At 40.7% G+C, this 15,118-nt stretch overlaps 1 protein-coding gene across 6 annotated transcripts in view; it reads right to left on the bottom strand.

Annotated features, from left to right (window-relative positions):
- The window catches only part of MAP7D3 (MAP7 domain containing 3), a 35,460-nt gene extending 21,806 nt beyond the window's left edge, over positions 1–13,654 (bottom strand). For all 6 annotated transcript variants that reach the window (XM_074029806.1, XM_015443907.4, XM_005594697.5 and 3 more), the window contains exons 1-6: positions 13,388–13,654; positions 8,004–8,102; positions 7,818–7,901; positions 6,379–6,542; positions 2,900–3,017; positions 2,107–2,211 (exon numbers count right to left, since the gene is read on the bottom strand). In XM_074029806.1, coding sequence (XP_073885907.1) covers positions 2,107–2,211; positions 2,900–3,017; positions 6,379–6,542; positions 7,818–7,901; positions 8,004–8,102; positions 13,388–13,457 — 640 coding nt within the window. In that variant the 5' untranslated portion in view covers positions 13,458–13,654. The remainder of the gene's footprint in view (positions 1–2,106; positions 2,212–2,899; positions 3,018–6,378; positions 6,543–7,817; positions 7,902–8,003; positions 8,103–13,387) is intronic.
- Positions 13,655–15,118: the final 1,464 nt, after the last annotated feature.

Below are 15,118 nucleotides of genomic sequence, written 5' to 3' on the forward strand. Positions count from 1 at the left end.
TCTGTCCCTTCTCTTGACCTGTCTCACTAATAAGGCTTTTGCTCATTATATTAAATATGTAATAAATGTCTATGAGATAAATCTTTGCTAATTCCTGAAAGCAATTAGATAGTAAAACAGAGTCAATGCTTGTGGAACAATTAAGATATATTAAAATGAAAGTACATAAACATGGCACTGCAATTAATGTTATCTAATTTTTCTAAAGGATTTAGTTGGTGAATAATAAATTAATTTTACCATATTATAAGCAAGGTGCCAGAGAAAATCTTCCCATATTAATCTATGAATGAACCCAGACTATACATAAAAATGCTTTGGGAAAGCACATTGAGGGTGGAGGTGGTAAGTGGATGAACTTTTCTCAGACCAATACAAGAGAAAATGTGATATACTCAGACTGACAATAAAATAAAAGACCTCTCAAGCTCATCATTGAAATTTTAAGAGTCCTAAAAGTACAAATAACACAATGTAAGTTTGAACAGAAATCCTTTCCCCCTCGAAATCCTTTTCAACATATTAAAAACTATATTGTTTTAGGCAAAAATGGAAATCTTTTCCATAAGGTTAACTACTGCTACAATTAATTACACTTTAAATGGTATCCAAAATCTTTTGCTGTACTGGAATTTTACAGCAATCAGCATTGCTCAAAAATCGTCGAGACACCTAATAATGCAAAACAAACATTTTAAAATTCAAACTATAATTACGCCTTATTCAATTCACAAGGCACAAAAGCCATCCTTCCTCATCTTTTTTAATGGCTAAGTTTAAAGGAATGATGTGGAATTTGTTCTCTCTTTTTCCTCTCAAGAACACTCCTTTTTCTCCTCTGGAAAGAAAAGGGATCCTTTTTTTTGGATTGATGGGTACGGTTGCCTAATCCATTTCAATTATCAGTGAGAGGCACCATGTGCTACAAGCCAGACATGGTTATTGACACACACTTGGATATAGATTTTTCTTTTAATAAGGAACACTAATTAAAAGGGTACATACCAGAAACAAAAAGATATTTGAATTATTCATAGTAGACAACTTCACTGTATTTGAAACAACTCTGTGTTGCCATTAGGAAGAGTAGTAAAGTGGAGCTTGGCAATACGTCTATCATTAAACATCATTATCACTTTATTTGCTTTTGGGGGAAAACACTGACTTATAAATGAAAGGTACAATTTAAATATCATGATCCATCTATCAAATGACCAAAATATAAACCATAGAAAAGGATGTTAGAGTAGAAATCACTGAATTTCTTGGAGTCTTAATTATAAAACAAGGAAGGCAATTATATTTGTCTGTCAATTTTCTAAGATAATTGTGAATAACAAATATGACATATGTAATGCAGATCAACCTGTCCACTGCTATATATATGCTATTATTTTTCTAAAATGAGGTAATATTCACAATACTTAATGGAAATTGAATAACTAGTCTAACCAGTCTGTAGAAAACACAATTTCACTTATAGGCTGGTAGAATATGAACTGATTTTCAAATAAATAATTATGCCACTTAATGGCAATGTCTTTTGACCAAAATATGTTTCAGTTTCAGCTACTGAGGTCCAATAATCCCATCTGATATGATTAACACAAACATCATGAAACAAGTATATTGATGAAAATACAAGGCCGGGCATGGTGGCTCACGCCTGTAATCCCAGCACTTTGGGAGGCTCAGGTGGGTGGATCACTTGAGGTCAGGAGTTTGAGACCAGCCTGGCCAACATGGTGGAACCCCGTCTCTACCAAAAGTACAAAAGGTAGCTGGGCATGGTGATGCATGTCTGTAATCCCAGCTACTTGGGAGGCTGAGGCATGAGAATCGCTTGAGCCCATGACCCATGAGGCAGAGGTTGCAGTGAGCCAAGATCATGCCACTGCACTCCAGCCTGGGCAATAGAGCGAGACTCTGTCTCAAAAAAAAAAAAAAAAAAGTATAACTAACTCTCTCCCTCTGCTGTAAAGTAACATGGGACTCTTTTGAAATAAACCTAAATGTTCCACAATCTAAATAGGTGGTACTGTAAAAATATAAATAACTGATTTCATTAAATAGAAATTCAGTAGAATACATGAAATAACTACTTACTTTTGGCAACGGAATTTTGAAGGCTTGCAGATGACAAAGGCATTTGTCTGATTAAAGCAGAAGCTCCCTGTTCAAGTTTTTCAGTAGATGCAGATCGTTTATTGGCTGAGAAAAGACATAATACTTACTGTAATCATATTTCAAGGAGGAAAGCATCATTAACTGAAACAAAATGAGTTTTCATGATGTAGTTCTATGGAGCACAGACTTACATTACTCAAGCTCACAATATTCACTGCCAGTCAATCAATTTTTTTTTTTTTTTTTTTTTTTAATTGAGACGGGGCTTCACCATGTTGGCCAGGCTCGTCTCAAACTCTTGACCTCAAGTGATCTGCCTGCCTTGGCCTCTCAAAGTGTTGGGACTACAGGCTTGAGCCACGGCAACTGGCCAATCCTTCTAAACTATATAAATTTTACTTTTGTTTTCTGAAATTGTGTAGAATTATGTGCATATAAGAAAATTTACACTGAATCAATAGTAGACAAGGTAGACTTATTTTTAAAAATATGCATTCGATAAGCTGCGTAAAGCTTACTCATTAGTCATCATTTTTCTGCTGATTATAAGTTTAAATAAGATTTTAGGTATATTGAGCTAATTAAAATCTACTATAACATTTCACCTGTTTCCTTTGCAATGGCATATGATACAAATTTAAGTTTACTACGTACAGTATTTTTGTTTAGGATACAAACACTAAAACCTTGCTGTAAATGCAAGCTTCTACTCATAGCCAATATTTAAATAAGAACATAAACAAACTTAAAATTTAACAGGTGTATTAATTACCAGTTTTGCTCTCAGAATTCGCCATTGCAGAGCCTCCCCATGACCATCTTTTTTGCTGATAATCGTCAGCAAGTCTCCTCCGTTCCAAAGTACGATAAAGAATGGCTGTAAATTTTTCCTATTTAAAATAAATGCCAACATATTTTTACATATTCATTATATTAGTCAGTATAATTTTGATCTGTAGCTTATAAAATAAACCATAACCAAATTTCTGTCTCAGGTAAAAGTTTAAGATAATTGGCGATATGTCTCAGCTATCTATCAGTACCAGTGCTTCTCCTAAATAACTCATTTTTTTTTTTATCTTATGGACCCTGCATTGAGAAAATGACCACGCTTTCCTCTTTGTTTATATGATTAGGAAACTTAGAGCCAAATGTGTAGCCTCTTTCTAGCAACTGTGCAAAGACTGATTGGTGTACTTTTGTGTATGCTAATCATACCTTATGTTTTATTTGCCTACCTTAATTTTCCCCTCTGCTTGATTCCCCCAACCATTTATTTTATCATCTGGTGTGGTATGTATTTTTAAGTTATCTTAAATTCTTTGTGGAAGGAGGCAGGGGAAAAATCAGCACACATGAAAGTTAAATTTATACCAGAATCATCTATTATACTCACATCTGTAACAGCTTAAATTCTGGTGTTAACTAATAAAAATAAAGTTTCAAAAAAGACAATCAATATATTTGTCTTGACCTCAACTTTAACTTAAACTGATTAAGACAACAGCTATACAAAGCAAATGCCATACTGTAGCAAAACAACTCCACTTCCAGAAATGAGCTCTTCTCTCAAATATTTCTCATCCTTGTACTGTACCATAGCATGAACTCAGGTAAGCAAATCAACTTTTAGGACCAAAGGTCTTCTATTTTTCCCTAACAACAACCGTTTCACAGCAAACGCCATTCTTACAAAGCCTCTACTGTTTCTACCAAGGGCAAAGATAAATGTACTAGGAAAATGGAGAGGAGCCGTATCTTCTGAGAAGAAGAGCAACTGCAATTCTTAAAGTTGATATAATGGCAACATTTGAAAACTGTATTTTCTAACAGAAAGGCAGTTGTTCTGAATTACTGAGAAACCCTGAAACTATAATAGACTAAAAACAAAGATTAACTTTGTATTATTAAACTATTTCTGATTCTATTCCACCGTTTCCAAATGCATTACCTACTGTGCTCTCTTCCAGATCCCTTCTCACACTATGGCCACCCAGGGCTCACGTGGAAGTTCCTATCCCATTTCATATACACCTCAGCACCACTGAGTATGGGTTTTTTTTCTGCTCTCCAGAATCCCTCTCTTTTGCTATATGTAGCCTGCTTCCAGTGTCCCATGTCCCCTGTTCTGTCTGGGACTCCCCTGCACTAGCTATCTGGGGTTTTCTTTTGCCCCTTCTCCTGCCATGTCCGTGGCTCCCTTTCTGTCTGTAGTGTCATTCTGCTGCATTCTCTTCTCTTCTCTGTGTTCTCTCTGGCAGCTTCCTCTTTCTCTAAGATAGTCTTTATTTTTTGGTCTCAGTCCCTGTGACTTGTCTCTCTCCTCCATGGACTCCCACTCACTCTACACACAGTTTATATTTCACTTTCTTTGGTTCTTTACTTAGTTCTTGGTTCTTTCTTGGTTTATCTTTACTTAGTTCATTCTCTCTCTCTCTCTCTCTCTCTCTCTCTCTCTCTCTGGCCTTCATCTCTTCACTACAGATAAGTAAAATAAGAGATGTTTCACAGAGGATGATGGGAAGTGACAGGAATTCTGAATGAGAGTCTACCAAATACTAGAGCATGAAACAGAACATAAACAACCACAGAAAAAGGTTCAGAAAGAGAGAGATAGAGACACAGTACACCATGGACGGGGAAGAGGTGGTATAAGAAGTGTCCTAGAATCAGGAAGCTCTCCAGATCGGGTGCAGGGCTGGAGAGGAAGCACGTAGAAGAGCAACGGTATGGATGAGGGAGGAAACTGAGCACCGCAGAGAAAGACAAGAGGAAGCTTCATGGGAGAAATGGAACCAAAGAGAAAAGGAGAGAAAAAAAAAAACGTAAATATTAGAGCGACAGAAAATAAGAGAGGGAAATAAAAATACAACACACTGAGAGAAAGGCAGGCAGAGGATATAAAGATGGGGAAAAACAGACAGAAGCTAAGACAAAGACAGAAAAAAGAAAAGCGAGCTGCCTCAGGCAGAAAAAGGCCAGAGTCAGACAGAGACCAAAAGATAGACTAAGGTTTATTTAGGGACACTTAAGAATCCCTGTAATGGGCTGGGCAGGGTGACTCACGCCTGTAATCCCAGCACTTTGGGAGGTCAAGGAGGGTGCATCACGAGGTCAGGAGTTCAAGACCAGCCTGGCCAAGATAGTGAAACCCCATCTCTACTAAAAATATGAAAATTAGCCAGGCGTGGTGGTGGGCGCCTGTAATCCCAGCTACTTGGGAGGCTGAGGCAGGAGAACTGCTTGAACCTGGGGGCCAGAGGTTGCAGTGAGCCAAGATCATGTCACTGCACTCCAGCCTGGGCGACAGAGTGAGGCTCTGTCTCAGAGAGAAAAAAAAAAATCCCTGGAATAAAGAGAAAGAGAGAATGCCAGGAAGATAGAGAACGGTGTCACAGAGACCACGCTAGATTCAGAAGGAGTCAAGCATACTCCAAGTCAAGTAGTGAAATGACCTACAAGAGAAAAATTAGGTGTCAGAATCATACAGAATGAGACAGGTAGCCAGATGCCCAGTACCACAAAAGACAAACTGAAGAGGTACAGAAGTGAAAAGGAGAGGGCATAACAAAGCCACGGACTCATCCCAACAGAGTGCCAAGGACACCAAAAGAGAATCCAGCAAGGAAACGAGAGGGGCAGTGCCACAAAACAAAAGCAAGAATGCTGACTCTGAACCACACATCCAGAGGGGCCCTGTCAGGAAAGGGAATGTGAGGAACATGGGGACAGAGGGTAGAGAGGGAGAGAGTGTGAGTGTGCACCACAGGGAGCCAGGGAAGCTGAAAGGGAGAGCGAGTGCCCTGATTTGGCTCGGGAGTCACACTCTTAAAGGAGTTGTGAGAAATCGGTCAGATGAGGGCATGTCAGGGAGGGTCAGACAGTGGGGTCTGCCCTTATTCTGCAGGCAATGAGACAACAGTGAATGCTTTTTGGTAGTAAACAGAGCCACTCAGAACAAAGCCCAGGCCACAGGTACCTCATGTGCAAGTCCTGAAGGTGGACGGGGTTTTGTTCCTGGATTTGGAACGCTCCCCATTCCCTAGGCTAGTGGATCTAAGCTCCTGGGATCTTATCAGGACATGAGTAAGAGCCTATATAATGCTGAGGGGAAGGGGAAACGAAGAAGAAAGAGCTGGGATTGGTTCCCTTTCTACAGGGCCAGTAAGGCAGAGAAGGCCTGAGAAAACAATATTCCAGACTCAGGCAACACAGATTATCTTCTCATGTATAGGCTGTAAAATTACGTACCTTTTGTGCTTCATCCTTCTGGTGTCTTTTTTCTTCTGCGGCTATTCTCCGTTGTTCTTCTTTCTCTTTTCGTTCCTTCAGCTTTCTCTGTCTTTCCTCCATCTGTTTTTCATATTGGAGCTTGGTCTTTCTTTCTTTTTCAAGTAGTTGTGTTTCTTTATTGGCTGAAATATTCCAAATACATTTTCAAGGTGTAAGAGCCAAGAAAATATTTAGGTTTTCCACATCACACACACAGAAGGAAAAAGTTAACATATCTCATTCCCTTTCTTAACACAACCTGTGCTAGTAACTAAAGATTTATTATAAAAGTGAACAGAGGTAGCCACTGAAGAACCATTTTCACTGAGTATTCATTTAACTCTGGAGAACTGGATTGTCTATGCCAAATGACTCTTATCCTGTCCAAACTACAATTCCAAATTAAGAAAAAATATTTTCTTTCATGTGATATTTCTGCTGATTTGAGCTAAAGTCAAACCCTACCATATTAATATGCTGTACATTAAAATACTAATTTTTAAAAACCACATGGACAGGATATATGTTTTGTTCCCTTCTACTAGGAAACTTCTTTCAAAGTCCTCATCTATACAGACCATATTAAACATGCCAGTTTTACATTAATGGACTCAACCATATACCACATTATAGGAGAGCACAATTTTTTCTATATTCAAATTTTCCCTCACTAAATGCTTCTGAAGTGTGACTCTGTATAAATTAGGATCTAAAAGGATAATCTTTTTACAACTTGGTAACATGCTTTTCATCTTATCTATATTAGGATTATTGGCAATTTATTTTCAGTTTTAGAATCACTTTTACTGGCCAGGTGTGGTGGCTCACGCCTGTAATCCCAGCACTTTGGGAGGCCGAGGCAGGTGGATCACGAGGTCAGGAGATCGAGACCATCCTGGCTAACATGGTGAAACCCCATCTCTAATAAAAATAAAAAAAATTAGCCGGGCGTGGTGGCAGCTGCCTGTAGTCCCAGCTACTTGGGAGGCTGAGGCAGGAGAATGGCATGAACCTGGGAGGCAGAGGTTGCAGTGAATCGAGATTGCGCCACTACACTCCAGCCTGGGTGACAAAGTGAGACTCCGTCTCAAAAAAAAAAAAAAAAAAAAAAAAAGAATCACTTTTACTGAAATCTCATTCTGATTGTTTTTACAAATATTGAAGAAATTTCCAGACCTTAGTTTTCAGAAAATCAAAGCTAAGATACACTACTCCTCCAAAAATTAAACAACTTAATCAAAGAATTTTCATGGGTCTTCTTTACCTGATTTAGTAAAAAGATTTAATCCAAAATAATACGTAATATAAAAATTATACTCTATCATATAAACAAATTAGGAGGAGTAAGTTAAAAACACTTTGCAATATATAACAACATAAAATTCATTTTGATTTTTGAAAAAAGGTCTAAAATATACCGTCTTGCTGTCTCCTTTTCTCCTCTCTGCGCTCTCTTGCTAATCTTTGTTTTATGTCATTTTTAAGCATGGATCCATCGATTACTAAAAAAAAAAAAAAAACAGAATATAGTTAGATATTAATAGGATATCAAATTTTAAAGACATGACACTTTGACATCTATCAAAGCATCAGAGAAATTATACCTGGTTTAAATGTTGATCTTATATTTGAGGAATGGGTTGCAACATGATTAACCACACCTTGCTTCCTCCTTTCCTTAGCAATCTCGTTTGCTGCAGCAACTAAAATACAGAGATAAGGAATTAGATGTTAAGAATACGAATAGCTAACACAGGAGTCAGCAAATCACGGCCAGTTGTATTTGATGATAAAGGATAGGATCACTTCTATAAATCATGACTGATTTCATCTGGGTCAACAACAAAGATATATTGAACACCTATGATCTTCAACAATACTTTAACAAAGATTTTAAGGGTTTACTAAGATGGGCCAGGGTATTTGCAGACATAAAGATAATTGAGTTGTTAGTGGCGGTGGCAGCATAAGCTTGTGGATGAGTAGGAGCCAATGATTAATAGATCTCAAAAATGTCTCAAACGAAACATTACACCAAGTGTTAGAAAAACTGAGCTGGCAAGGAATTGGAAAAACTAAGCTTCACCATAAATTGGAAATTCAGAAGATAACAGGTTAAGAATTTATGGATCTGAATCGGGAAGCAAAGTGTTAACAGTGAAATACTCAGTGAAAGATCAGGCCCAACCAATGTTAAGGAGTACACTTATAAATTACCTAAATCAGGGACTTTCTACCCTGATTGCACACTGGAATCACCTAACTCACTTTTAGAAAATCAGCAATGCCTGCCTGCCCGCTCCCCACCACCAGTCTCTTGGTGTGGGGCCCAGGCATCTACAGTTGTTAAAAGCTCTATTCTGATGCATATTGAAGGTGGAGAAATAAATAGGCTTTTAGAAAAAGTAATCTCCAATGAGATGGTATCATTCTAGGTAGATGTCAAGCAAACAAATATAAACTGTACAAGGTGCAAACAAACGTGTAAACAGGCAGAAAAGTGATAAACTTCGATAAGGGTGAAGTGTAAGATTAGGAAAGCACAGTATGAGGAAAAGCAAGAAAACTAAAATTCCAGGATGACACACATGAGTTATTATAGGGGAATCCCTGAACCCTTTAATTCCACATATGGCTATATCTAAAATGCCCCACAATACTGAGCATCTTCAAAAAGAGTATGAAAACTAACTCTTCTTCCCTTGTAGAAATGCACAGGAGGTAAGCCCCTGTGATGCTGCATACAAGTCTGGTTTCTATGTATTAAGAAAAATATAACGGTTGAAGATGGGCAGTTAAAGTAACTGAGGGAATAGAGGGGCTGTCCTTGGACTTATAAAATGAATGAACTCTGAGGTGTTAATTGCCACTGAGGGAGTTATTTTACAGCATAACCTTGAAAGTGACATCACAATTGCTGCCATAAGGATCACCATTTTTTTTTTTTTTTAACCCCAGGGGCTGAACAGCCCAGATAATATATGACCTAGCCTAATTTGAAGACGAGACTCTTCTCAGCTTCCTTAATAATTTAACTACTGGCAATTCCATGGACCACAATTTTCTGAATTTGAGCACTAGTATATTAACAAAAATTCTTAGTCTATAGACACTCCTATATACCCACTTGCAACATTTTTATGTGAGCACAGAGAAAACAATAAAGTACTTGTAGTATTGTTTTTACACATTCAGTTCTCCTGTTTAGAAGTCCTAAGGATAGTCTGTATTTGACATTATTTAGCTGATAATTTCTCTCAAAATCTACATTTTTGGCCCAGAGTGGTGGCTAATGCACGTAATCCCAGCACTTTGGGAGGCCAAGGCAAGTGGATCACTTGAGGTCAGGAGTTTGGAACCAGCCTGGGCAACATGGCAAATCCCCATCTCTATAAAAATACAAAAATTAGCTGGGTGTGGTGGTGCACACCTGTAGTCTCAGCTACTCAGGAGGCTGAGCCCAAGAGTTTGAGGCTGCAGTGAGCCTTTAGCATCCCACTGCACTCCAGCCTGGGCGACAGAGAGAGACCCTGTCTCAAAAAAAGTACATTTTTACCAGGCTAATTAAAAATCTTATTAAACAGAAATGACCTTAGAAGTAGCTGTGGTGAGAATAATGAACCAAATCATATAAAGGTTAATGTAGTAGTAGTATCAAATCTGATTTTTAGACCTTTGTATTCAAATTCCTACTGGTAAGAAATACATTAACAGAAAGGACAGGGTTTAAAAATTATTTAAAATGTCCAGAAAATGGGATAACACCTTTATGTCTGGATATATTAAAGTCAACATTTTATTCAACTCCATTGAATGGAAGAATTTAATCAACATGCATTTAAATGAATGAGGGAATTTACTTAATATTCAGTTAAAAGTAACAGCAAGGTATTTCTGTAGTCCTTATACTAATTCTAAATCCAAAATTAAAGTAAAAGCTATATTTTGTCCAGAGATTAAATAAGAAAATGTGTAGTTTATTACTAAAACTGAATTATGAATCTTAATCTGTATTTATGGAACTTTTCTAAAAATGTCCATAACACATATTGTATATCATGTCACCATTTACAAAGCTCATTTGTATTACTTCATGTAAATTTTTTTTTTTTTTTTTTTTTTGAGAGAGTCTTACTCTTTCACCCAGGCTAGAGTGCAGTGGTGCATCTCGGCTCACTGCAAGCTCCGCCTCCTGGGTTCATGCCATTCTCCTGCCTCAGCCTCCCAAGTAGCTGCGACTACAGGCGCCTGCCACCACACCCGGCTAATGTTTTGTGTTTTTTTTAGTAGAGACGGGGTTTCACCATGTTAGCCAGGATGGTCTCGATCTCCTGACCTCGTGATCCGCCCGTCTCGCCTCCCAAAGTGCTGGGATTACAGGCGTGAGCCACTGCGCCTGGCCTACTGCATGTAATTCTTACAACAATCCTATAAAGTGAACATAATTATTTTCCCCAATTTTTTTTTTTAACAGTTGAGGAAACTGAAGCTAAACATAACTTTCCCAATTCACACAAGTAGTAAGTGGTGAAGCCAGAACTTGATTTAACTGTAAATTTCAAAGCAACTTTATTTTGAAATATTAAGAAAAAATAACAGGAAAAGAAATCTGCCATCAGCGAACCATAAAAATCAGGCAGATTCACAGAATTTTGCCTCAAATAGCAAAAGCCAAAGTCATAGGGCTGAGACTTTCAGAAGACCTCCAAGTTCAAACCAAAGATAGCTGTCTTGAAGACAAAATTGGAGACAATTTTCTACAATTTAGAGCTGTCTACAATGGAATGGCTACTTGGAAAAATATTAAGCTCCTCATGAGAGTGCCCATTCAAGTGGTAGAAGTGCCCCCAGGGTTTTACAGCTGGGACTCTGGATGCCTGACAAGATAATCTTAAGGTTTCTCCAACTCTAAAATTCTATGATAATCTGGCTGTCAATTTCAGTAACTTTTTCTGCATTGGTAGAAATTATTCTTTGAATAAGTTATTCTAAACTGAGAAACACTGGTGAATTTAGAAAAACAAGAAGGGAAAGGTGATATGTCAGTGGCAAGTTTCTTACGCTCATCTGGTTGAAATATTCAAATTAATTTTTATTTTAAAACAATTCTGCATAAAAATATAAACATGTGTTTTGTTAAAATAAATATTCGGTATGTTACAACAGCACAGTGCTATGCACAGAAAACATCACTTGACAAATATATATTTACACTTTATATGTAACACACATATATATATATACACATGTATCTGTTGAATGCATACACAAAAGTATAAAATAAATGTATTTTGACTGTGCTGTGCATTTATATGTTATGTATTCAAGACAGTTTTAACTCTTGCTGACAGGCTCCCAGCAGAAGATGAAAACAACATTTTAGCAAAAACATCTTCTCCTTGACCCTTTCAGGAAAACGCTGAGATCTAAAGGGCAGTTCTGGTCAAGTTGGTGCTCTGTGAAAAAAGTCTAACGTGCGATATTTCCAATTCCTAACATGAAGTGGGCAGCAAGGATTTAAACCAGGGTTCTAGGTTAAGACTTCTACGTGGCTGTTAAGTTTTTGGTTTGAAATGCTGTGAATTCAAGTATCTGTCCCATATATAATTTTAAAACACTTTCCAACATCTGATACACAATTGTTTTTAGGGGTTTATCCGGCTCACAACTTCTTCACCATATTGGAGTAATGCTGGTTAATCTAAATCATTGAACTAAACCAGTGTCTGAGAGCCACGGGTACCAATAAGCAACACAATTTATTGGAGACTCTCTTTCTAGGTGAACCATAAGTTTAGACACGGAAGGAAGAATCTTTCCTCCCTGATGAATGGTGAAAGTGTATGTAGTACATGCTTCTGACACAGTCTTTGGAGAGCTGATTCAAAGTCTTCTCAAGTGACATACAGCTTCCCAGTCGTAAACAATCTAACTTTTTAATTGCAAATGCAAAAAAAAAAAAAAAAAAACCCTAACAAATTCAATTAAAAGTAATAAAATCGTTTTATTCGCGCTCATAGCAGAGGGAACTAGTCTAACAGGCTAAAGGCAACCTCCTGCAAGGAAGAAATCCTCTCTCAGGTAGTGGAGCCGTCTCCTGGACCAAGCAATGCGCTGTCAAATTGTGTAAGATTAACGGTTTTCGAGGAGGGAAAAACTTTTTGGCGATGGGACCCGTTGAGGAAAAAGCACTCTGAAGTGCTCATTCTCGTTCAGTTCAGCCTAGGGACTGCAAGATGTCCCACGGAAGATGACATCTTGTCTAAGTCATGTGCTACAGCAGGCAAACCAGGAGATGCAAAGAGCCAAGTTGCATCCCAACTTTTAAATCAACTTTTAAGTATCCCCACCCTCACCCAGCTTCTTCCCTGAACCTTGACTGGGAGGGTGCAGGAGGTAAGCCTTTGGGAGAGGCAAGGACTGCGACAGTAAAAGCGCCTAAACTCGCCACGACCCGGGCTGGGGGATAACTCAAATTTTCCGTGCCTGGAAAGGCTGCCTGGCCACGGAGGCGGCGCCGGCGCGCGGAGTCCCCGCGGGCGCCCGCACATCCCAGGCAGCTGCGCGTTCGTTGGGGCGGCTGCGCGGGCGGCCGCCGCCCCCCAAGGGCAGACGGGGCTCGGGGCGGTCCGCGGGGTCCGGGTTCCAGCCGCCCCCGCCCCACCCGTCGAAGCAGAGCCTGTGAGTTCCCTCGCGCCGCGTCCGCGGGGCTTAGACCGTTGGCAGCGGCAGTTCGACCGTTGGCGGCGGGACTCAGGCGGCTCGCGGCGTCGGCAGACCATTTCAACCCCCCACCCCCGGCCCAAGGCTACTCCCTGTCCCGTCCCAGGGCACTCCGGCGGGGGTGAGGGGAGGACCGGATAGCACGAGGCGACTCCAGGGAAAAGTTTTGTGGCCCCCGCTGCGCCGCTCCGACGGCCCGGGGGCTGCGGGAGCACCACCTCCCACGCGGGCCCGAACCACCCTCGGGAGCCGCCCGCCCGCTCACCCATCCGTGCCCGCAGCTCTCTCAAAGATGTGCTGCCGCCAGCGCCAGCGGCGGCGCCGTCCGCCATCATCGGAGTCGGGACCGGAGGCGGTGGTGGCTCTCCGCATACATTGCGCAGGCGTCGGCGCGACCTCCGCTTGGGCCTTGGCCTGGCTGCCGGTAGGCGGGGCGGGGCGGGGCCCAAAGGGCCACCGCGCCCGCCTCGGACCTGCGAACCAGGCAGGATTGCCCCTTGCGTCCCACGTCCTGACCGGCTGGGCAGCGACTGCCTGGTCTAAAGAAACCCTCTCCTACGTTCCGTGCTCTGCCCCTACTGCATTGTGGGGACTAGCCAATCAGCACCCAGCTTGGCCCCCAACATTCCTTTCTTCACCTTTACCTAGCAACGCAGTAACATTTCTTCGTCATTCATTCATTCATTTAAAGAGCATTTACGGCGTGCCTCCTGGGTGCACTTGTATCGTGAGTTTACTAGTCCTTGAAACACTACACAAAGAAAGACCCAAGTTGGGGGAAGAGGCCCAAGGAGAGGTTGAGAGTGGCAGGGTTGCTCTGAGGTGCTAGGGGCCCCATCATGAGTGGACTTCCCTAAACTGTTGCGCAATAAATCATGATACATAGGTCTCAAAGTTGGGTGAAATATCTTTAAGATGTTTGTGAGTTTTTAAAGAGAGGCAGAGGACTTATTGGCGTCAATCTCTCCGGATTTTGGGAGAGACTCTACCAGGTTGCAGAATGTTTTTCCCATTCACAAGGAAAGCCGTAATTGGCCCGAGGCTCCTTTAAGGGGCAGACCTCACTTCCTGGGCGCTTGCCTTTATGAGGTGGAGTCACCACTGTTGTGAGTGTGTGCGTGGTGACACAGTTGTAGGGACCCAGTTTATGGTTGGGGCCATTAAGTGTGGTGCAGGAGATCCCAAAATGGGGCAGGACCACTTGTGAGATGGGCACTTTGGCGAGCCCACTGAGTCTTCAGATGACATAGGAGCTATAAAATGGAAGAAGCTAATAATAGCATATATTACATATGTTAGCAATGATAGTATATGTTACATATATTAATATATAATATATGTAATATAATATGTAATATAGGGGCAGGCATGGTGGCTCATGCCTGTAATCCTAGCATTTTGGGCGAATGAGGCGGGTGGATCATTTGAGGTCAGGAGTTCGAGACCAGCCTGGCCAACATGGTGAAACCCCGTCTCTACTAAAAATACAAAAATTAGCCGGGCATGGTGGCGGGCACCTGTAATTCCAGCTACTCGGGAGTTTGAGGCAGGAGAATCGTTTGAACCCGGGAGATGGAGTTTGCAGTGAGCCGTGTAGCGCCACTGCACTCCAGCCTGGGTGACAGAGCGAGACTCTGTCTCAAAAAAAAAAAAAGAAAAACAAAAATAAAAGATGAAAAAAAAAAAGACATTATGTTATGTTGCGCCTACAGATTTAACAAAAATTAAAATGTGGTCAATAAATGTTTGCGATGATGTGGGTTAATACAAGTTGGGGGCCAGGCACGGTGGCTCACACCTGTAATCTCAGCACTTCGGGAGGCCGAGGTGGGTGGATCACCTGAAGTCAGGAGTTCAAGATCAGCCTGGCCAACATGGGGAAACCCCATCTCTACTAAAAATGCAAAAATTAGCCGGGCGTTGTGGCAGGCCCCTGTAACCCCAGCTACTTGGGAGGCTGAGGCAGGAGAATCACTTGAACCCAGGAGGTGGAGGT

This window comes from Macaca fascicularis, chromosome X, assembly GCF_037993035.2.
Source record: "Macaca fascicularis isolate 582-1 chromosome X, T2T-MFA8v1.1".
Lineage (NCBI taxonomy): Eukaryota > Metazoa > Chordata > Mammalia > Primates > Cercopithecidae > Macaca > Macaca fascicularis.